Genomic DNA, 25,003 nt, shown 5'->3' with positions numbered 1-25,003 from the left:
CTCTAAAATAAGCCCTCCCCCGAAAATAAGCCCTATTGAGATTGCTACTGTAGTGAAGGTGATCCCCTGCGCTACACGCTACATTACAGTACCCTCTGTATGCACCGTCCCCCCAACCCCCCCCCGTGAAAGGCACGCCGCGCTCCGAGCTGCATCCAATCAGAGCTGCGGCAGTGAGCGCGTCATCCTGTTCTTCCCCAGTGATTTGCTTATTGAATAAAGGTACTTTTTTTGTTCACATTTACCTGTTTATTAAAATTGCTGTCAATGTTCATTAAAATAAGCCCTCCCCTGAAAATAAGCCCTCTGGTGTTTTTCTGTCCAAAAAAAATAATTAGACAGTGTCTTATTATCGGGGAAACACGGTATTAGTTCAAAGCATAACCAAACCTCATAACATGTTGAAATCTCATGTGATTAGCCATAAGAAAAGTATTAGTCTCATACCTAGCACCAGGTGAAGAAAGACTAGACTTTTGCATTACTACTGGTTATAGGATCAGCCAATCAACTGGTATTAAGCATCTAATACATTCTATGTACTGGAAATAAAAATACAATGAAATGAATGAAGAAGTCCCTGCTACAGCTGGAAAGGACCTTAGAAAGCACAGTCCAAATCTCTTCATTTTATAGGAAGGTGAGGCACAGCCACCCTAAGTGACTCCTCAGGTCAGAAGGCTGTTTGAGGCAGGACTGGGAGTAGGGAGAAGCTCTAGTCACTCCTCTGAACCTCAGTAAAATGATCTGTAACCACTGTGTTCTGTCACAGAGTCATGACAAAAACACTTTTTTTAAACCTTAAAATGCCATGTACAGATGAAGGAGTTTATTATTATCCTGCATTAAGAAAACCAGGTTAAACTTTCTGTTTGTAAGATGATGTTGCTGTGACCCTAAAGTCACATCATCCAGTCTGTTTATTATCCATAAAGTGAAGAGGGTAACATTTACTTAGGGTGTTGTAGAGGTAAACAGTGATTTATAAGATGTTATAATGGTTCTCCATCATAATTTCCTGGTCATTTCAAATAGGTGGTTCTTTGCATTATACATAAATTCATTATTGCTATATTTTATTTTTAGAACTTTTCTTATAAATCTAGTTATAGGTATGAAAACCAAAGATTTGGAGCTACATGTAAACTCTCAATACTGCTTTTTCCCCTGCCTTTCTAGGGTGGTACCCTCACACAATATGAAGGCAAACTGAGGTTGGTGGAAATTGCTCAAGTGCCAAAAGCCCACGTTGATGAATTCAAGTCTGTGTCAAAATTCAAGATATTTAACACCAACAACCTGTGGATCTCTCTAGCGGCAGTCAAGAGACTGCAGGAGCAGAACGCCATTGACATGGAAATCATTGTCAATCCAAAGGTGAGCAAGGACAGGGGAAGAGCGGTTTAGGCTGTCCTAGTATGCTGTACATGTCTCCCCGAGGGAATTTCAGTTAAACCATCTCATGGGGCTTTTAATATTTCAGAGCAAAGGTGACAAGTATATACAGCCCATTATGCTTCCTTTTTCAGACCTTGGATGGAGGCCTAAACGTTATTCAGTTGGAGACTGCAGTTGGAGCTGCTATTAAAAGTTTTGAGAATTCTCTTGGCATTAATGTTCCCCGAAGCCGTTTTCTGCCTGTTAAAACTACATCCGATCTTCTACTTGTGATGTCAAATCTCTACAGCCTTAATGCAGGATCCTTAACAATGAGTGAAAAGCGAGAGTTTCCTACTGTGCCCTTGGTTAAATTAGGAAGCTCGTTTACAAAGGTATTATTCTAAAAATAAGTGTCAATTTGATTCTGTGAGTGAAACTGCACATTGCAAAAATGAGATTTTGTATTTTTTAGCATTTTAATTTAGTATGAAGTGTTTATCTCCATACTTCAATTATTTTGACCTTAGTACATTTTAAGAGTTTTAAGATAACAAACCTTTGTAGGTAAAGTCAGTTAATGTGGAGATATTTGGCTTTACCTTTGGGGAAAAAAAATCACAATCTTAAGAAGGCACTGTTCTCTTTTTTGTATGCCACTTTCTACAGTCAAATCTGTTTCAAAATTCAAAATACTGAGTATAATCTGTTTCTGGATCTCTGAGCAGTAAAAGCACTACATGAGCAAAGTGCCATTTGATAATAAAAATCCATTGTTAATCTAGAGTATGGTCTTGAAAAGGTCAGCTTATTTTTAGGCAAATACTTTTATATTTCCAAAATGTTTATTTAATGTGTGTAGTCAAAAGCCATTGCTTAATCCTTGTAAATTAGAACAATAGCTCATATTGCCTTTGCAATTGTCTGACTCTTTGCCTGTCCTTAAAGGCCCAACACAAACCTGACTTTCTAGTCAAAATGTTCCTCATTTAGTGATCTCTTCTTTTCTCTTGTAATAGCTATTTGACATGCTCATTTGGCACTTACATGCTGTCAATAACCTTTCTTTTTGTTTAGGTCTCCTATCACCAACTAGACCGCAAGTTCTTTGAGGGTAGAGGTTTTTTTTTTCCCCTCTCCTTCACAGTGCTTACCAGTTAGTAGATTTTTCAGACTATTAGTGTAACTACTGATGAGTTGGATAAAGACATGATTTCAGCTTTTATTTGTATAATGACTTGTTAACTTTTTTTTAAAAATAGCATGTAACAGGGTAGGGGCAGTGCTGTTGTTTGTTTTTGTATTTTCAGTGCTTAGCATGCTAGGCATATTGTTGAAATGAAGTGTTAATAAAACTTTGTTTTTTCCTTATGTAAGGTCCAGGATTACCTAAGGCGATTTGAAAGTATACCAGATATGCTTGAACTGGATCATCTCACAGTGTCTGGAGATGTGACATTTGGCAAGAATGTCTCATTAAAGGTGTGGAAAAAATAATGGAAACTAGGGCATTACGAGGGTGGGGAGGGGGTTGTTTTTTAATATGAATACTTAAAGAAATGGGCCTCATGTTTTTAGCCTTGTATTTAGTTTTATTATTATATGGAAGATGTTTGATTTAAGTTCAAATGTGCAGAAGCATGATGTTTATTTTCTAAATGAGCACACTGACTAATGCACTGATGTTGGGTTATTACAGCAATTATTTTATATATAGTAGTAAATATTGCTGAGGCTAATGCTAACATCTTAAACCAGGTAATGCTGAAGTATATAAATGTAAATGCAGTTCAAATGCCTGTTCTACTTTTGGGAATTGTCTCTGAAGCCTTTAGAGTACAGTTTATTCTTTGTTGAAACTTATCTTAAGCTTTAGTCTATACCAAAACATTCTCCTACTAAAGAATGCCCCCCTAAATTGTTCCCTAGATACTCTTCAAGGAAATGTAAAAAATCAAATAAAATCCACTCATTTTTGCAGTAAGACCCAAGTTCAAATATAGCCTCAGTCAATTACTAGCTATGTAACCCTGGGCAAATCACTTAATCTTTCAAGCAGTTTCGGCATCTATTAAATAGGTTAATAATAGCACCTACCTCAGAGTTGTGAGGATTAAATGAGATAATAAAGAGCCTTTTAAATGTTAGCTAATTTTTGTTACCTATCTTCAGTCATAGGTGACTTTGATAGCAAGTCTTGTGATGCTTTGATGGAGGAAGTTAAGTGGAGCGGAAGGAGGACCTAGGTTCCCACTATCACCTCTTGAACTTGGTGACCTTGACAATCATGTCACCTCAGCTGGGCTCTAGTTTCCTCCTTTGTAAAATGAGGTTGCACTGGGTGGCCCAATGTCCCTTCTGTCTCTAAATCTGTGACTTGTTTTGTTTGAGGCAGTAGATTCGGAGCCAGAAGACGTAGGTATTTATGCCACTCCTGCTACTTACTTCTACCTATACAGTCTTAGGCAGATTAGCAAGAAGTCTCTGTTGGCCTCAGTTTCCTCATCTCATCTGCAAAGGAATTCTTGGATTCACCAAAGAAATGCAAATTTTGGAGCATTTTACTTGTAGGAGTTGAGACTGAGCCCATTAATTTCATTGGTATTGGGGATACTTGTAGTCTGAAAAACTGCCTAGACAGCACCAAGGTAGAACTTGAACCCAGATCTTCTTGTCTTCCAGGCCAGCTAGCTATCTCTGACACGGCCTCTCCCCCAAGCCTGTGTACATGTAGGCAGAGGGCAAGAGCATGATTATAGACGAATCATCCAGAATACCAGAGCCGCAGAGAGTCTTCTGGCTTGGCTATGTTAAGCACTGAATGTCTAATATTTATAGTAATGTTTGTAAATTTCATGTGATGATGAGCTGACTCTCGCCTTTTAGCACTTCCCTGGGAGGAGATACAGTTTGCAGCTTGACACCTCTTCCCAAGGCTAGGATATTTTGCTGGGTCAGTAGAGTAAACCAGTGATAATTGAAGAGTGAAATATAAAGCTGCCTTTAATTTTTTAAAGCATTATCTTTTTATTTTCCTCTTAATTTAGGGAACAGTTATCATCATTGCAAACCATGGTGACAGAATTGATATCCCTCCTGGAGCTGTGTTAGAGAATAAAATTGTATCTGGTAACCTTCGGATCTTGGACCACTGAAGAAAAAAAATGCTCCGTATATTTTATTGATTATGAGTTAAATTGTTTTTCACAAATGGAATGTTCAATAAGGTTTGGGAATAGAGGCAGGTGCTTTATCCACTATTTCACTGGACCCCGAAGTATTAATTTTTAAAGTAGAGTTTTCTGCAGTATACTCTTATTTAAAAGCACAGGTGGACATTTGAAAGCAATACGACTTCTTTGAAGAGATCTGTATGTCATTAACTTTTAAGTGCAATATTGCTGGTCTTAATGAGGGAATGGCTCTGCTGGAAGATCTTTTAACAGAGGCCTGCCTTGGCTCTGGTCATTTTGAACTGCTTGTAATTTAAAAATAAAGCTGTGAAGCAATATATATGTGCACACTTATAATTTTTCAATTATATCATTTTTATGAAGTAATCTTTCACTATTGCAGAATAGATATTTAAAAGACTGGAAAGGCTTGAAATTGTGATACTTAAATTTTTGCATCTACAATACAGGAATCTTGTTTGGTTTTATCTATACAAAACGGATTAATACCTCATCGTGTTTCATTGTGAGGATGTAGATTAGCCAGTTTTATTTCCTTCCAAAGAATGTGTTTATTCAAGCCTGTGTGTGTGTGTGTTTATTTGTTTATTTTTGCTTGGTGGGAATCGCTTATTGGATTGGATTTGGCTCCTTTCTGCCTCTCTTCCTCCTTCTTCCTTCCTCCCCCTCCTGTGGGGTAAGTAAGCAGTAAGCAATGCTTTCCCCTTATCTTCTTCCTTTCGTTGCATCCCCCCTTTATGGTTTTGGGTTTGTTGGGTTTTTTTAATCATACAAAGAAGCAATCTTCAGGGGAAAGGACATTAATCAAGTTTCTCAGAATGGCCAAATAAAGCTCACTGCAAGTTGTCTCCTTGTCATTAAATTACTGTGCCCCTTGTTTTAATGGTCACTTTTCCAATTCCTCCATGCTTGTTCTTAGGCCACATGCTTTTAAGACCCATAGTAACACTAAACTGTATCTTATTATATAACTATTAAAAGAAGTTGGTCTTTAAAAGTCTTGATATTTTCATAGCTTTATTTTTTTAGACAGTTTAAGAACTGATGACATCTTCATAATGGTAAAGAAAAAGGCAAGCTTGCCTTTCTAAGGAAACCTTAACATAACATAAGACCATTTGGTTGTACATAATCATTACAAAGTTAGGCACTCTGACATGTTTAGGTAAGATTGTTAATGTGAGATGAAGCACAGGCACTTTGTTACTTGAAGAGTGCTTACTGATTCTAATATTGAAGGTAAAGTGTTTATAAAAAGTCTCCAAACAAGTTAACTCCATTCATCAACTCACACTCCCTTCCCCCAATACTATAGCTTATATGTAGCCTGTACTGTATTTGCTAAAAAAAATTCTACTTCTCTCTGGTCTTTAGACATCACACATCAAAGTAACTTAAAATTAAGAACCCAGGGTGGGGGAAGGAGTTGATAACATACAAAATTTTAAAATAAAAACTTTCACAACTAGGCAGATTTGTATAAATAAGCATTTTATCTCTGCCAGAAATGAGAAAGGCAAAAAAAAATTCTTCATAGGTTGTTTCATAAATATAAAAATACAGATATGGAACACCAACCCTACTTACTATTACTGAAAAGTACTTAAATTAGTAGATTCATAAATTAATGCCAACATCTTATTCTTTAATCATCACTAATGATCAGCATTTCAAGTGGTCAGACTAACCTGTAAAGTTTTACTCAGTCAGCATTGGTGGCAGTATAAAGAGAAGGTATGAGACACACAAACCCTGAAATGTGAAACTGCTTTACTAAAACAAAAAGGGGAATCCTAAATCCAAGCAATCAAAAGATGTTTATTTTTTTATAGAAAGATCTGTAAAAAAATAATTTTTCAAACAGCATTACTTTCATAGAGAAAACATTTTCTACAGAGGTTGACTAAGATTTTAATATTTTAAATTGTACCATCATTAAATAAGGTGGGACACCATATGAATTTCATTGCACTGGAAGAAATGCAAAGCATTTTTTAATATAAAGGTATATAGAGCATTCTAGTCAACTACAGCTGTGTTACAGCTATGTGTTCTTTTGGATTTGGTCCAAAGAAACCTGAGTCTGTTTCCAGAGAGAATGAAAAATGTTATAGACACCTGATCAGTTATCCCTCATTGAGGATGCACAAAAAAGGACATTCCTTGCAGGTCCCACTGAATCCAGTTCCAACACTGATACTTTTCCCTTCCCTTTCCCCCCACATACATGCTTTTGGGCTCTGCTTTAAATATTTGAGACAGGCATCAAAATTCTTCTCAGATACATCCTGTGGTCTGACACATACACAGTTTTCCAGTATATTATCACCTCTTCTGTTCCCAGATCTCAGCCATATTTAGGTCCAAATCTTTAAGTCCTTTTAAGGCTTGAAGATTTCCAGTGTAAAAAGCTACATCTGCTGTAACCAACCTAAAAATTGGGGAAAAAAAAATTTAAATACGTTAACTGACCCTTAGCTAACTAATCTCAAAGTAAACCAAATCTGTTTATCTAGGAAATCCAATTAGAAGCCAACTCCTCTCTTATAAAATATATTAAACTACTATAATGTAGATGCACATAAGATAGTTTATTAATGAGTTTTGCTTTATGAATACTTTAGTATATGAAAAAAATGTGAAGTGTAGGGCATTTATTTAAAGTCAAAGGCACTGGGTATGGATGGAATCAGGACTCTAAGCTCTCTGCCACCTGACTGCCTTAGGCAAGTCACTTAACCTCGGTGGTAATGACTTTCCTCATCTGTAAAATGAGGTAAAGGTCACCTCATTTGAAATTTGATCTTTAAGGTGACTCCAAAATTTTAGGATTGGGAGAATGATAACATGGTTACAGCCATGCTTATTAGTAACAGATCACAGCATAAGTAAGATACAGTTTTTTTGCTCTCTTCCCTTAGGTAGAAGGATAGGATTTAATAAGTAAATGACAGGGAGCTGAAAAAAAAATCTATAGTAAAAACTGTGGCTACAGGTGGGTGATGCCTTAGCCACACCTGAAGCACCATCCCCAAAACAGCAACCTATAATTTATGAAATTAAATAAAAGCCTGCAATAAGTTTGTGTGTTTTTCTTGGGGGAGAGGGGGAGGGAGGGGAAATAGGTAAGATTGTAAATTATCCAGTAACAACTCAGTCCTGAAATAATTTTCTAAAACAATTGGTCAGACATGTATCAAGCATTTATTAAATTCTAGAGGTGCCAACTAATTGTTCTGTTCATTTACCATCTCATTTTCCACTTCCTACTCCAGTCCCCTTTCTTCTCCCCTCCCACAATGAAAAAAGTGGTATATTTTTAGTCCCAGTCACTGCCTGGTTCAGACTCCTCTGTACCAATTCCTGCCTTTGAACTAGGGGATGCTGACGTACATTTTTTTTAATGTCTCCTCAAACGCTTCAGCTGTGCACAGGAATGGTCACATCTTGGATCCCACCAATATTCACAAGTGTACTTCCATGATCAAATAATTCTGTCATCCTATCTTCCTGCCTCCCCTAGCCTTATCCATCCTAAGTCAATTATTATTCATCCTCACCATGACTTCCACCCCTCAGTACTCTCCCCAGCCATTATGACTGCTCTCATTTCACTTTCCAACTTTACTAATCTCAACTATAATAACGGTATTCATATAGACTTGAAAGTATGCAAAGCACTTTATATGTTATCTCAGGTGGTCCTCAAAACAAACCTGTAAGGGAGATGTTACTGTTCCCTGCATTTTAAAGATAAGGAACCTTAGTGTACACAGTAACAGCAATATTGTATAATCATCAATCAAATGACAGCTGTCTTCAGCAATACAATGATCCGAGACAATTCCAAAAGACTTAAGATGAAAAATGCTATTCACCTGAATGCAGATCAAAGAATACTGTTCTTATTTTCTTTTTTTCTGGGTTTTTGTTTTCTTTCACAACATGGTTAATAAGGAAATCATATATAATCTATATCAAATTGTTTGCCTTATCAAGGGGGGAGGAAGAGAATTTGGAACTCAAAATTTTAAAAAATGAATGTTAAAAATTGTCCTTTACATATAATTGATAAAAAATGTACACTTATTTTGGAGGGGGGAAAGCAAGGCGATGGGGGTTAAATTAAGTGACTTGCCCAAGGTCACACAGCTAGTGTGTCAAGTTTCTGAGGTTGGATTTGAACTCAAGTCCTCCTAACTCCAGGGACGGTGCTCTATTCACTGCACCACCTAGCTGTCCCCCCCTTTTTTTTTTAAGACAAGGAAACTTAGGCTGAAAAAGGTGACATTGCCTGCTCAGGGTCACACAGTTCTTAAGTGTTGGAGTGGGGGGTTTGGACTCAAGACTGACCCCAAGCCCAGACCTCTACTGGCTATATCCCGCAGTCCTGTGCCGTGAAGGCTCTTCCTTCCCTCTTGTCCCCACCTCACTCAGTTATGTAGGTCACAGGAATGGTAAACACCCTCAACAGTCACTGCATATTCTAGCCTTTGTCCTATGTACCTGAAGTAACTGAGTTTTTAAATATGGGACAAAGTTCAACAAAGGCCTTGCATTTTTAATTCAAGAAACATTTTAGATTCAAAGTGTTTTTTGCTCAAGAAACACATTTTTTAAATGAGAGGCAGCATAGTCTAATAGAGCAGCAACCCTTAAAATCAAGAAGACCTGGGTTCAGCCTCAAGGACACTGACTCTAAATACTAGACAGAGCACTGCTAATCTGTATTAGTGGAGGAGGTTCCCATACTTATGATTTAGTGCTCAATATGTACAGTGGCTGAAGTGAAGAGTGATTCAAAAAGATCACAACCTTATCAATATAAACACATAAACTTAGAAGCTGGGTGGCAATTTATCATAAAATGTTTGGCAACGTTTCTTCTGCAGCACTGTTGGGGCAATAGTTAAACTGAAATAATGCTTTTTAGGTATCAATAACAATATTTAACAAATATCCTGCATTAAAAGGGGTACACAAAAATAATGCATTGAAAATAATATATACTTTATGGCTTCATTTAAAGGACAAAGGCTGCCTCAATATCTCAGTTTATTATGTACTTGATGAGTGTAACATCTACAATTTCATGGATGATGTTCTTTCAAGAACTTAATAGACATGAGATGACACTTGAATAATATGCAGAGAGTGTGACAGAAAATAGCTATAAGGATATCACGTGCAAAAGAAATCAATTCATAACAAAGATTACTGTCTAATCTTTGGTTGTCTTAGAACTGCCAATGCTTGAAGATCAAACCAGATTTCATTAATGGGGATAAAAGTAATGAGATGCCTGCCCAATGTGAAATCAGGGGTTTTTAATCCTATTTCTGAATATTCCCTTTAAGGGAAATTACATATCTTATAAGCCCCAAATTAGTAATATCTTTTTTTTTCAATCTAGTTAGTAAAATCAGTCCAATAATCATTTGTGCAAAAAGTACATTGATAATGTGATATGTGATAACTTAAATGATTTTTCTCTTCTCTTTCTTCCTCCTCAACACAGAACACTTAAACTAAAACTAGTATCTGTATGTAATTGGGATAACTTGGGAGTAAAGAGTTTCCAAATAGTTTTGGCAGGATAACTTCAGAATATTACTTTAGGCCAGCCTTCCTAGCAAAGGACTCAACACCCTCTCCCCAAATACTTCTTCCTCCTCCTTGCTGATGTCTGAAATTCCTATAAAAAGGGAAGGTACAAAGGTTTTAATTTCATAACTAGAGAAAAAAGCTTAGAATTTCACTGCCTTGGAAATAGGAAGATAACAAGCTGAATTTATCCTAAAGGGTAAAATAACTGCTGTAAGATCTTTCCCAAAACGCCCATTTTGATACAATACAGCTGGCTCCCTGAAGACAACACTATTAAATAAAAGGGGAACTATGGGTCAAAGACAAGTGGAGGGCAGACACTAGGCATGACAATTACAGGACGGAAAAATGGAACCATAAAAGAAAAATTGATAAACAGAAGTGAAAAATACATTGAAAGTATACCCATTTTGAGGTCCTCCATCATTTACCACATTTAAGTGAGATAACTGTCTCTTCATGTGGATTTTGTAGCTTGTATTAATTCTTAAAAACAGTATCTGAAATACATGAGGAAAAAAGTTATTTGACATTCTCCTGAAAAGTAAAATAAAACGAGCACCAATTCAGATCTTTTTTTTTTAAAAGAAAAACATACAATATGAAACTAATTTTTAAAAAATTTTTTAAAAAGCTGCCTCATTTAATGTGACTGTCTTCTCTGTAGGATGCAAACTTGCTTTTGTACCAACTGACTTCCTACCTCTTACAAGAAGTGTTCTGGTGTACACAGTTTAGATCAGATGACAAAAATTAATGAGACAAATGGTTTGGGAGAGTTTTTCTTCCAACCTATTTCTGGAGCCACTCCCCTCCAGGAAGATTTCCCCAATTCCCCCATCTCCCTCTTCACATTGCTTTGTGACTTATCTAAGTCCATACTGTCTCGTTCCAGTATACTATACATGCCTCTGGGAAAAGGACTATTCACAGAGTGGTTGTTTTCTTGTCTTCCATATTCCCCTTTTCTAGCACAGTGACTTTCATATACTAGGCTCCTAATATGTATTTGTTAGCTGAATTGAACTTTAAAATCCATTCACTTAGGCACTAAAGGTTAATGTTTAAAAGGGGAAAGACTCACCCATTGTGAGAGTACTAGAAATAATAGGGAAGTCACATTACATTACTACTAAAACAAAGGTTTGGGTATGGTGTCACGTGTGGTCAAGCATTTCCTCTTATAAAGATTTTGTGGGGTTGTACATTTTCTCCTTTTCTCTGCTCTAAAACTGCATGGTTTTTATCTAAGGAGAATCCTTGGGATTGATGATAACATGACATAAAATTTTACCACAGTCTGATAATATCTAGCTTTGGTGAAAGTACCATTCCATAAGAAGCCAAAAGAATGAAGATAAAGCACAGAGAGACAAATATACTCTTTCAACTCGAAAAGCAGAATGATGAGGAATTTTGTGTGTGAAGTAAGAGAGGCCAACAAGAAAAGGAAAAGCAGTGAGGGGCCCTAGAAGGGGTACTGCAAATGCTCCCTGGCATTTTAAGTACTTCAGTGAGTCCCAGGGTACCTGGGAGGTAAGATGCATTTATGTTAGAGAAACAAACTAGGTTTTTGAAAAGCAAATTCCCTTGCACAAGGAAAACCACCAAATGAAGTAGCATCACCACTGGCTTGTGCATATACTTTACTTGATTCAACTTATTTATTATAAGTGAAGGCTTCTATGGGAGGGGAAGAGATGTAGACTTAGTGGGTTGTGAGAGAAATGAAAAAAAAAATCAATAAAATATTTTTAAACGCATAGAAGAAAACAAAATTCTGAAAAAGATAATCACACAGCAAATTACTTTTAAAAATTTAATATATACTTTAAAAATGAACTACATAATAGAAGTCAATAGTTTCATATGTAGTATTATTTTGTTCTCCATATATTGAAAATGTTTGTGTTGATCAAGTTCATAATAAAAAAGAAAAATGTAAAAAAAGGAAAAACAGCATCAATAGGGGAAAAAATAGAGTAATGAAAGGAGAAACGGCAGACAAAGGACAATGGAAAGGTCTCATCAATATTACTTTCCCTTAACTTGAGATCAGCAGGCACTGAGGAGATGGAAGTTTTGATTGGGGAAAAAACAAAAAAATCAATAATTTTAAAATGAACACAGGATCTTCAGGAGAGGATAAGCCTAAGTGGATTGACCATAATAATGCTTTCCAGTACATAGCATAAAAACACTAAATAAATAAATATAATTAATAAATATTAAAAAAAAACAAAAGGCATAACCATCTGGGGGTGAGTCGCAAGAGGTAAGAGAAAATACAGAGAGGGAAGTAAGAAGGTGCCAAAGAATAATTTTGCAGATTTTGCTACTCAAATGAGTTGGCCAACTTGCCTGTGTCTCATGGAATATATTGTATAAATATTACCACCAAATCATCCTATATTCCATTTGATTCCAGTAACAGTGAGAAAATATATCATGCCTCTCAATAATTTAGAACTCAGATTTTTAAAATTATTAAAAATTTTGAATCTGTGACCCCTACAACCCGAGACTTCAGTATACTAATGACATCTTCCTTTTTACAACTGCTATGGACTTATCAGATCAAGACATACTTTGACTTTAGAAAAACTATATCTTTACTCAACTAACACTCAGCAAATTAATTGAAATAAATGTCACAAACAACCTAACACTAACAAGCAGAAATTTTAACTGTGAATGTTCCATTGGGTCAAAAATAACATGTAATGATACACTGAAGCTGTAAGCACTAAGTGACTGTATAGGAATGCAGTTTTAAGAACAGAGACTTGCCTGTGTTTGTTCCTCTGGAAGGAGTTCATATATAGCTTCATGCATTTTTGCCATTTGTTTACAGATATTCCTGAAGCAGGTAGAAGGAACAGGAGCTTTCACCTCATACTGGTAACAGAAGATAATAAGAAAATGTTCACATTCTTTGACTGAATGTAAGTTTACTCAGGGCCATATTGGACATATATTTTTGTGCTCTCTAACTTAAGGCACTATGGTATGATGGCAAAAGTCCTAGACTGAGAGTCAGGAAGACCCAGATTAAAATCTCTAATACTAGCCATGTGACCCTGGGTAAGTCACTCTTCTGAGCCTAGGTTTCCTCATCTGTAAAATGGGAATAATAACACCTATAGTATATAAAGGTTGTTATAAGGTTCAAACAACATAATACATATAAAGCGCTTGCAAATTTTAAAGTATGAGCTATATAAACACAAACCATTAGTAATATACCACTATTACGTAACTCACATAGCACTTAGGCTTATTAATATGTGTCAGTTCTATTTCTACTTATTCTCTCTATGCAAATCTTTAAAAGCTTATAAATATCCCCATGCTATTTTATGTTAGAGAATAACTGGTTGCAAATGTCATGTGGTAAATGCTAAAATCCTCCCTCCAGCCCCCCAAGAAGTACTGAAAAAGACTATTTTGTTAAGAAGGGCTAAGGAAAGTATCTGCATTTTCAGATTTGAATTCAATATTATTTTGCTGGCCTGGAATTAAACTCTGCTTTATTTCATAGTCAAATATTTACAGAGATTTGTAAAGGGTATGCAACCAAATTTTGAATATTATGTTTTCTCAATATAAAATAAAAATTTCTAAATAATTTTACTTAATGTCAATCTTTCTTACCTATAATGTACAGAATGCTAAGTATAGCTGTCATGAAATAAACCAAATCTGCCTATTACCCTTATGTAGCAATCTGAAAACAGGTCAGACCTTGAATTCTAAAGAATTAAAAAAAAATACTTGTTTCCAACTCAGTCCAGTCAGTATATCTGAAATGTATGTAAGAGTCAGTCCAGTATGCCATAATTCCTCACAGCAAAGAATACCATGTAATGAGCAAAAGAAATTTGAGAGCCGCTGGTACATGATGTATATCACCATTTTTATTTCTCCTCAAGTAATCAAAAGGCAAAATAATGGGTCTAGACATTTTTAGCTACCACCTAAACTCTACTTTTTAATTAATAAGATTGAAGACAGAAAGGTGGTATAGTCCAAATAATCATTTTTAGGTCAACACACACTTGTCACATTTGGAATATACTCAGAATAATTAAATGATCATTTTATTTACAAGACTCTAACTAATCTAGCAAACTCACATCTAGTACTACTCTTTGGTAAACTGTGAAAACTGAGTATCTATTATATTCTAATAAAACAAATATTATGGAACAAGAATATTAGAAAAGTCATAAAAATTGCGATATTTCTTTAATAGCTCCATATTGCACTGATTTAAGTCATCTGTCCTATTAAAAAAAAAAGGAGTCATTTCTTTACAGAGGTGGAAATTCCATGGGTGGGGTAATTTGGACATATAGTCAGACTTTTCTGATGTATTAATCAATTATGCTGGTTTTTCCCCCTCTTTAAAAAAATGTTATATGGAATGGTTCTCAGAGGGATAACAGGAGAAATTTTGGTGATGTAATGGCAACAATAAAAATTTATTATAAAAAAAGAAGTAATTAAAATAATAAATATTGGCTAGGAATTTTACTCGAGTCATACTAGGTGCTCTCATATTACTGCTGTTCCTTTATAACCCAGAATGAAGTTTCCTATGAAACTAGACATTGCAAAAGTGGGGAAAAACTTCATTATGCTTCAATTTGACAGAGATTAAAAGCAGAGCTGAACCATTCAGGGATGCACTGGGAGAGGAAAAATAAGGAGGGAAAGAAGAGGAGCAGAGTGCAGTGTCAATATAGAACCAATGGACTATGGGGCATGGCTCATTTCTATTTAACAAACATTAATTATCTATGATGTGTTTAGCACTATCCCAGGCACTTTGAATACAAAGACAAAAATGAAGTAGACTCTGTCCTCAAGGTATATGGGGATATAACATATATATACATATACATATATACATATATATATATATATATGTTAGTAAATAAAAAGTAATTTTAGGAAGAAAAGTCCTAATCACCAGAAGGATCAGAAAAGGCCTCCTGCAAGACAATGCATCTGAGCTAATCCTTGAAAGAAGGTAGGAATTCTAAGAAGTAAAAAGGAAATACATCCCAGGTATGGGAGACAGCTAATACAAAAGTACAATGATGGAAGATCGCAAGTCAAGTTTGGGAAAGTAGCAGTAGCAGCAGCAGCCAATAGTAGTAGTAGTACTGATAATAATAATAATTATAGCTAATATTTCTATAGCTATAAGATTTCCAAAGCCCTTTACATATTCTGTCCATTTGACCCTCACAATAATCTTGTAAGGCACACAGGTGCTATGATTATTCTCATTTTACAGTTGAGGAAACTGGGGCTTGGAAAGGTCAAGTGATTGCCCAGGGTTACAGTGCCATTAAGTGTCTGAGGTAGGATTTGAACTAAAGTCTTTCTAACTCCAAATCCAATACTCCTTACTGTGATACAGCTGCCAATTTAGATACAACATTGGACAAGTGAAGGGGAGAGAACATTAGAGAGGGCAGGCACATCCACAGTTTTAGCACCCCATTCCCATTTCACAGATCACTAAATCCTAAGGGAGAAAGGTAGAACAGATGACAGGCATATACTTAAAGCCCTAATTCTTGAATAACAATCTGTGAATGTCAGATTTTAAGAGTTAAAATCTAAGTGTTTCATTGAGCCTTCTACCCCTTCACAGTCAAACTTACTGAAAATTCAATCAATGTCAATTCTCCACAATCTGCAATCTGGTCTCGTACCTAGCACTCTACAGGAACTGCTTTCCCAAAGGATAACTTCCTAATCATAAACCACACTTGCCTTTTCTTAGTCTTTATCCTTCCTTGACCTCAATAGCATTTGACCCTACTGATCATTTTCTCCTTCTCGAGACACTCTTTTAATTGGCTCCCTTAATTTTCTTACCATTCCTCTGTCTCCTTTACTGACTCCTGATCCTTGTTCTGACTCCTCAAGGTGGGTGTTATTCCCCAAAGTTCTATCCTTGGGCCTCTTCTCTCTCTCCACTCTCATCTCTGCAAGAGATGTCTCCCGTATCTACAGCTAAGCTCTGGCCTCTCCTGAGCTCAAGTCCCACAGCCCTGAGTGCTTATAGGATACTCTCCCTGGGTGCAATGCGGTTATGTCAAACTCAACATGTCTAAAACCACAACATCTATCCCGCTCCCCCCAAGCCTGCTTCTCTTTGTCACTTGTCAGCTGGTACCACCATTCATACAGTTTCTTCTACCTGAAATATTATCATTATTGATTTTCTTCTCTTCCTTATATCTAATCAGTTGAAGAATTCCATCAGTTCTATCTTTGCACTATCTTTAGCATCTATCCTTGCTTCACAATTCCCAGTGCCACCATCTTAGTTCACGTCTTAAGCACTACTCACCTGTACTATTACAGTGACATTCTAACATATTTCCCTATTCCCACTTACCCCCTCTCTCCCTCCCAATCCAATCTAACCTTCACCAAGCTACCAGACTAATCTTCTTTACCCATAAATATGGTCATGTTACTGCTCTGCACAAAAATCTTTAATGATTCTTTATGGGATAAAGTTCAAATCCCTTACTTAGTACTGATTGGGAGTTCCGTACTCTGGTACATCTCTGTCTTTCCAGACTTCTTTTACACTCTTCTCCCACTCTATATTCCAGCCAAATGCCCTACTTGCAACATCCTACAATTTCCCACCTCTATGACTTTGTTCATGATATTCCCAATGCACATAATACCCACTTCTTCTTTTTCTACCTCTTGAACTCCTGTCTCTCCTTTAAAGCTCAAATGTCACCTCTTCTAGAAAGCATTCCTTAATCCCCTGCTAAACCCTTTCCACTTCATACCTAAAACAGCCTTTGATTTATACTTCTTTTATAGTTATATTATTTTGTATTCTAATTATTTGTCTGTGTCAAATCCCCATTCTGTGCTCATAAACTCTATGAGTATAGTGTCCCTGTTATATCTAAACTTTCTATTTCATCAATGTCTAGCACATTGTTCCATATACAGTGGGGCACTGTGCTTAATAAATGTTTACTGAATTTTAAATTTGAATTACCTGGTACTTCTACTGCCTGTAGATTTTACACTAAAATCTGTCTCTTGGAAGAAAGAATGTGCTTCCTCCTACTAAACTAATACAAAGTCCTACATTAAGTATCCCTGATATTTTCTCTGTTTTTCTTAATGGATTATCTCACCTACCTTGGGGACTTGAGCCTACTATTCGGATACTTTTTAACATCTGAGGAATATAATTTACTAGATACCTAGATGCAGAGCTATCCCCATTTTCCTAAATAACATTCTACTAATTAGTGACCAAGACTGGTAAGCCCAGAATAGCCACTTCAAAAAGTTCACATTCTCTTCAAGTTATATACAAAAGATTCTAATTAAATTAAAAAGATATTATGCTCTTTAAATAAATTTATGTTTGATTACTTCCATGCAACATTACCTTAGATAACAATTTGTCAAATAAGCTATCCATGATCGCTACAAGTTTTGCTGAGATTTCTGCTATGTGGTCATGGTAATCCTGTAATGAAAAAATAAAGTCTCGGTTTTAAATCCCCAAGTACATCTATTTAACAGTTAAGAAATTAATTTTATAAAACCCAAGTGGAAAATACAAGAAAAATTACCTTAGTGATATGATCAAAATGCCTGAGCATGCTGTACTGCTTAGGCTGCAGGCGAGCTTCAAAATGAGCTCTGATCACAGGAATGTAGTGTACAATTAGCTGGAGGCAGCGTGAAGAAAGGGCTGTAAGATTCAGGGAGAATGGACAAGAGGAAGGGACAAAAAGAAAGGGTTATAACTAACTTTAATTGAACAACTTTTTATTTGCAAAAATATAATAATTATATACAAGTCCCAGATGATTTTGTCAATGAAAAGAGAAATGCCAAAGATACATTCCACCACATTTAAGAAAATCATCTGGCCATAAACTGTTTATTACTTTGGGTCTTTCCCCCAAATAATAATGTCAATTGAATCCAATTCTAATTTCTATCAGTATAACACCATGACTGACCAGTCTATTGCCATCTATCATTAGACAGTTACCTTTCATTCTAAAGGACTCTATATATGTTATATTTTTAACATATTTTCCAAAACAGTACAACTTCTAAATAATTTATCCTGAATATTAACAATACTTCTCTACTTTATACCATTTGCTTAGTTTTCAATAATGACCATGAATGAAAAGAGGTGGCCTTTATCATGACTGAGAAAAGCTAAGCCCTTCCTTGGACTATGTAAGCCTCATCTTCTCCCTAGTCATCTTCAACCTTACCTCCTCACCAGTACCCTCACACCCCCACTCACATTCTACCTGTGATACAGGGAACTGTACTCATATCAATACCATTGCCTCTGGGAAAGGCATGTCAGCTGACTGCTGAATTATTATATTCACCATCTTTGTGATTACCTAGACCATAATTCATTTCCCCGGCAACTACTTCTCTGTATCTGTCTTCTTCCTTAAAGAAAGACGTGGTCTTGCTTTTGGATTCATATCCCTTTGGCAAATGACTCTTAAATGTTTTTCATCCTTCCTTCATGTACAACTTAAATTTAAAAGCCTATGGGTGAGGTTATATAAATGCAATGTACAATAAAAACATAATCAACCTAGGGACATTGCTATAACTTTACAATACGAAATTACAATTTTAAAATGCAGATATCCATACCTAAGTTTTTTGTAGTTATCGTTTTCAAGCCAACGACCTGCAAAGCCCCTGCTCCAAGAACTAACTGGCAACTTCTTGAGTTGAAATACTAATGGATAAAAAGGAGGAAAATATAATGTACAGATTAAAAACATTTTACATATCAAGTATTTCTTTCTTATCCACTGACCAAAAAAATCTTTCTGAAGGAAGAATCTTTAACATTCACAGTCTAAGAAAAACAATCAAGGCTCCTACATAACTTCTCGGGCTTTAAAATAAAATTTTCAATTTGCATTCAAAACTCAATCTTAAGTCAGCCTGTTTTAAAAGTCCTGTTTCAGAAGTATAACACATAATACAAACGTTTTTGCAGACTGAAATATGGTTATTCCAAGCTTAAATTAGTCAAAAGACATTCATTTTAAGAAAAGCATTACAACATTTCCATTTTATTCACTTCACAGTTTTGGTAAAATCATTGTTTTTAAAAAAATCTCTCACCTTGGTGAGATGAATTATGAAAAGTTTAGTGAACTTTTAATTTCCATTTTTATAACATAGTGAAAACAACTAAGATGGCCCCAGTTACATCTAGGAGCTAATAAACAAATTTTCAGACTTCAAAGGTAGTAAAAAGCTGCTACATGGTTTCTAATGACTAACTGATGAATGAGAGGCAAAATGCTGCTCTCTTTCAGTCATTTCTTTTTAACATGTGGCGATTCAAATGCATTCAAATGTCACAAGACCAAGATCAAAAAAAGTTATTGTATCTTGACATGCTATCTCATAGAACTCAAAAACTCAAATTAGATCACAAAAGCAAGGAAGCACAAAGCTTAATATATAATCTGTTCAAACAATTTTTCCACATTAACATGAAAAATCATACATACCTTCAATAAATCTGACAAACGAGTAAGCATGTCAGTAGTTACAGATGGGATGTTATCTACACATTGGCAATATTCAAGGATAATTCTTATCAAAAGCAATACTGTTCTGTGAAGGGGAAAAAAAGACAATCCAACATGCAAAGTTTACTGCAAAAATAAAATCAAGCCAGTTTAACATAAAATTAGAAATCCAATAAAGATCATAAATTCATTTTAAAAGTGATACTCCCTACCAACCATTTTATTAATTTTTTAATATCCCCAAGGTTATATACATTAATCAGCTACATTAAACCATCAAGATCCAAGCTCTAGGAGGTGCCAGCAACCTGGAAAGGCTTTTAAGTCTGAGCCTGGTAACCTACTATGTCTGTCTTCTGAGTCTCAATCTAGCTAAATTCAGAAATTTAGCTAACAGGAAATTAGCTACTAGGTAAATTAATGAACATATCTAAGATATGATGTGATCTTCACCTGTGGAGAAAATACTCACAATAATGATGTAGTTATTACGTAATCAGTACCAATACTATGTGGAAGAAACATACACATAAATTTTGGAGGGGAAAAATTTACCTATACATTTCCTCTCACAATAATGCTATTAATTACATCAGTATATCACAAAATTTATTAAAGTTGCTGTTGACAACTGAAATAAAAAGGTCTAATTTTCCTAACCCAAACAAGCAATGACTTACTTAAGTTATTAAATATTAAAAGGTTTGCAAGTGCTAGATAAGCTGCCTTAGAAAAATCAGAAATCAAATTAGTGTTATTTAAAAGGAAGTAAAGCCACACTGATGCAAAATGAAGGATGAAATTTAGTACTAGGCCAAAAAATGTTTTTTTAAATTAAAAATTTCCTCCATTAACCATCTAGTTTTTGTAGAGTAAATAAAATGTTTGCTGTTATGTTTAAATAACTCTTAGTTATATGTGCTAATGGAGAAGAAAAGAAAACTACATGATATAAAAATATATACAAAATAAAAATATCCAATCCAAAAACTGTATGTATTTGGCTTCACAGTTAAGGGACATACCAAATCAGAGATACACATACAACTACACACAGGCAATACAAACACATGTCTTGCTTAACCCTCTCATACTTTGGCTCTACTCTTGGTATATCAGGATCTATGTGGATTCTGGGTTTGGAAAGGGTTGAGAATAAAAGGAAGTTCAAAATGTTATGTATTATCAAGAATTTACTAAGTAAATATTTTCACATTTATTCTGCCAAAAATTATTTAATTCAAATATTGCCATCACAGATTTTCTTAGAGAGAAGCTTGAAATATTATTTTATCTGACATTTCATAAGAATTTTAGTTAAAATTTTATTTTAAGAACTAATGCTATATCTGTGTAAACAACATTTAATGCTATCAAATGAATCAATACCATACCACAGAGGGATATGAAAGGTGGTTAAAAAAATTTTTTTGAGTTGAAGAAACTGAACTTTCCTTCCAAATAGTCCTACTACATCAGAAAAAGAAAAGAACTTCAGTTTTTAAGAATGTGATGAAAATGACTCCAGCAAAAAACACAACTTACCCAACAACAGCATATGGCTGTCCTTCAACTATCAGGAAGTCAGCTGGTTTTCTCTCCTCTATAGTTAGAAATTAAAAGAAACAAACAAACAAAAACCATCAACAAAATCATTATTTATTGCAGAATCACTTAAAACAAATTGGAAAAATTCTGAACAAATTACTAGTTGTTTAAGGACTGAAACCAATTCACTTCTGAAAGTAAGAGTTCTTCCTTTGAAAACACAAGAGTTACCATTTCAATTTGTTATATGTTCTCTGATTACAAAGTGTTTAATTTCCAAAATTTAAAGGGCATTGATATATTTAAACATAAACTTCTGGGGAAAAAAACCTACAAATTTATCTGTAAGGTCTGTTACAAACAATATTGACCTATTTTCAGCATACAGTATTAAATATAGCCAATTTAGGATCTCTAATTAAAAAACATTATTTCAGGGGATCTGTGATTTATTTCATCAGTGTGAGTACTTATTCTATAGCTGAAGATCACAAACTTCAGTGAACAGTCTGTAAGTTTGCTCTGGTGGAAAAATTAATCACTCTGCAGCAAGGGTGTGGCAGTGAGTCAGCACTCCAAAGACATGCCAAAGGGAGGCTGCATCCTCCTGACCCACGCTTTGAGAACCTTGCATCACTCACTCTCCTCACCACAATGAGTCCTTGAAGGAGGAGTCTGTGGAGAATGTGTATGGTTAAGACAAAACTTTTCAATCAACTCAGACCCCAGCTTTCCAACCAGAGTTCTGCTACTTTATGTGGAAGGAACTTAGACAAGTGGTAAAATGTTAATATAAGCTTAAGGTTTTCATCTTTCTTTTCACCCTTGAAAGGTCTAACTACTATTTTGTTAGCAATCTTGAAGAAGAAAAACAAATATTGCAGAGAGAAAGTAAGAAGCAGGGAGAAATTCTATTATCATAAAAAGATTGAAAAGACCTTTCATATGTATCCTCCGAGGAAAAAGAAGAAAGAAATCATTCACTCTTCAGAACACAAGACAAATTCAGTTACTGTGTCCACAACTACTAATTCAGAGGTTTCAATTCAAAGCAAAAAAATAACAAGAGTTCTTAAATTAGTTGCAAATTATATCCAATATGATAAACTACCTCAAGAACTTCTATGAACTATAAAAATTTCCTGGAGTAAGATTCCCCCCACTTGTAGGGGGAAATTTTTCAAACCTCATATACTAATATACTTTAGAACTTTAAGGATCTCCACAATATGGGTTGTACTCTCCACTTATGAATACCACTTTCCTTCACAACTTGATAGATGGTCTCTCAGACTTGTATGGAGAAATTCATCACTCTGCAACCAACCAGTTAGGTTGGTCTTCTCAAGACAACAGATATACAGTCAGTTACTAAGTCCACACGTTGCAAAAATAACAATGTAAAATAAGGGGAGAGGGAGAGAGAAAAACACAACACTAGGTTTGTGAAAGATTGCAAATACCTCCAGATTTTTTTTCGGGTAAAGTAATCTTCCCATCTGTTATGGAATCAACAAGGTCCTGAAATTCTGCAGGCACATCAGCTTGTTTCCACCGTTCATTCTCCAACAGAAGACTATTTAAAAATTAAAGGTAAAGTTAAAAAAAAAAAAAGAGAAGAATGTGAAAGTTAAAAATGTTTTGAGGACTTCTTTATTGTTAGGATAGAAATATAATTAAAACTAAGTGGGTACGAATTGGATTTAAGAAAGCTTAGGTGGGTGCAGTAAACTGAAATAACTCAATGAAATGAAATCTCTGATGGGCAATCTAATAATAAAGAACTCTCCTTTCTAAAGCTATATTTCCAATATGGTTTTAAACTCAGGCAGAGATGACAGAGTTAATTTGCTTCATTTTATATGAAGTAGCTGCTAGTACTAAGCAAGTTCCTAATGTGGCACTGATAAAAATATTCCCCTTGAATGCTATTTAATTACATTCATAAAAGAAATAATTAAATATTACTACTGAAAATGCAGTAAGGTGATTTTTATTCTCCCATTTAACTTTGTTTTTAAAAGAAGGTATGGGCTAAGCTAATGTTGCTCAAGCTATTGAAGTTTTCCATTGCACAGACATGTATAGTTTGTTAAGGAAAAATAAATTTTTTAACATTAAAAAGCTCAAATGAACACTGGGAATACCTGAGTTTGGTTTTTCTCTCTTCATGAAATCTATTTACAAATTTATTAGCTTGACTCTGAAGAGCCCCACGTAGTGACATGCTTTTTCGTCCACAGATCTGTTCAGTATCTAAAATAAATGTTTCCATTAATCGAGAAAGCGCGACGAACTCAGAGGAATTCAACTTCTCAAGAAAGCCATCCTAAATTTACAAAGTAACACAAAAAACGTCTGTCAGAAAGTTAGCAGAGCACCAACTCATGGTTTATCTGTGAAACCTACAAGTTAAAATAAAATATAATCTACAAACTTAAATCTCTAAAATGGCTTGTTTCAGAAAGATAAATCAAATCTCCCTGTATTATATATTATTGTTCCAGCAACTAGACACAAAAAAGTTTCAAAATCTAAAAATATACAACTACTGTCACTAATCTATTTAGCCCAAATTCTCCTTGCCCTCCAACCAAACCAAGTTACTCACTGTCCCTAAATACTTCCTCATTGTCCTCTTCTGTTCCATCCCCCCACCCTCTGAAATTCTACCAAGATTAATTTCAAATGCAGCCTTCCCATAGGAAGTTTTTCCAGATCTGTCCACTAAAATGCAATCTCTTCCTCCTTGGAACTCCCCTAAGACTTCTTCTGTAACTCTACAATAATATTTACAGTCTACCTTACAGTCTGTGATTTGTGTCTTGTGATATCCTTCCTACCAGGTTCCTTAAAGAAAAATTCTATCTAACCTGTATCCCCTCCCATAGTTTATATACTAGCAAATAAATTCATACCAATCATTGTAAACTTTTTAAAAGTATTTTCCTAGTTTCACTAATAAAATAATTTGGCAAACTTAAAAGCATCAAAGTATTTTATAATTCATAACTGCTTTGAGAGATTTTAAATTATAACCAACAAAATTTCAAAATAAGACTTTGGCTCATTTAAAAAATCAATAATAGCCCAAAGTTTTACCTTTTTGTTTATTTGGACTACTCAGGACTTTTTTTTTATTCCATGATCTAAAATCCCAATATTATCTATAAAATAGATAATTCTGGTGACATTTCATATTTATTTATATAGTGCCTTATGTTTTGTTTTATTTTTAAACTCTGAAACTCAGTCAAGTTGGCTAACCTTGGCTCTTGCCATAAGAAATTTGACCGACCGATCATGGCATATATCTGAAGCATTATACAGCAACTCTTGGATGCTATTTGCCAGCTTCCCCAGCTCTAAGTCAGTCAACTTCATGTCTTCACTGACCCTGGAAATGACACAAAATTATCTATAAGTCACGAAAGGTAAGAAGGCACATTCTTCTTCACATCAAACATACTCTAAGAAAGAATAAAGAAATGTTTTAACAATGAAATAAGAGAAAGTCTGTACTACACAATATGTGTAATACTACTTGTGAAGAAATAGCTCTTTAATGTGCTCAGAGTATATATATCATATAAGTGAGACATCTCTATTTCAAGGCTTTATACAATGAACAATTATATGTGAAAAAGCTCCATAGCAGAAAACCTAATTTCA

The 25,003-nt window shown here is 35.0% G+C and overlaps 2 protein-coding genes across 5 annotated transcripts in view; one reads left to right on the top strand and one right to left on the bottom strand.

Moving 5' to 3' along the window:
• UGP2 (UDP-glucose pyrophosphorylase 2) overlaps positions 1–4,888 on the top strand; it is a 48,619-nt gene extending 43,731 nt beyond the window's left edge. For all 4 annotated transcript variants that reach the window (XM_069068986.1, XM_069068985.1, XM_069068987.1 and 1 more), the window contains exons 7-10: positions 1,180–1,377; positions 1,530–1,772; positions 2,755–2,859; positions 4,425–4,888. In XM_069068986.1, the coding sequence (XP_068925087.1) occupies positions 1,180–1,377; positions 1,530–1,772; positions 2,755–2,859; positions 4,425–4,532 (654 nt within the window). In that variant the 3' untranslated portion in view covers positions 4,533–4,888. The remainder of the gene's footprint in view (positions 1–1,179; positions 1,378–1,529; positions 1,773–2,754; positions 2,860–4,424) is intronic.
• A 687-nt stretch (positions 4,889–5,575) lies between these two features.
• VPS54 (VPS54 subunit of GARP complex) overlaps positions 5,576–25,003 on the bottom strand; it is a 78,599-nt gene continuing 59,171 nt past the window's right edge. Inside the window, exons 13-23 of the mRNA XM_069068982.1 lie at positions 24,599–24,728; positions 23,479–23,660; positions 22,795–22,907; positions 21,329–21,386; positions 19,763–19,868; positions 18,885–18,972; positions 17,819–17,940; positions 17,632–17,712; positions 12,969–13,076; positions 10,584–10,678; positions 5,576–7,002 (exon numbers count right to left, since the gene is read on the bottom strand). Of these exons, the coding sequence (XP_068925083.1) occupies positions 6,897–7,002; positions 10,584–10,678; positions 12,969–13,076; positions 17,632–17,712; positions 17,819–17,940; positions 18,885–18,972; positions 19,763–19,868; positions 21,329–21,386; positions 22,795–22,907; positions 23,479–23,660; positions 24,599–24,728 (1,189 nt within the window). The 3' untranslated portion in view covers positions 5,576–6,896. The remainder of the gene's footprint in view (positions 7,003–10,583; positions 10,679–12,968; positions 13,077–17,631; positions 17,713–17,818; positions 17,941–18,884; positions 18,973–19,762; positions 19,869–21,328; positions 21,387–22,794; positions 22,908–23,478; positions 23,661–24,598; positions 24,729–25,003) is intronic.

This window comes from Petaurus breviceps, unplaced genomic scaffold (genome assembly GCF_028583685.1).
Source record: "Petaurus breviceps papuanus isolate PSGF00001 unplaced genomic scaffold, PetGlider_PUasm1.0 90775, whole genome shotgun sequence".
NCBI classification, from domain to species: Eukaryota; Metazoa; Chordata; class Mammalia; order Diprotodontia; family Petauridae; genus Petaurus; species Petaurus breviceps.
Note: the sequence above shows the minus strand (reverse complement) of the source record. Positions and strands in the feature narration are given on the sequence as shown.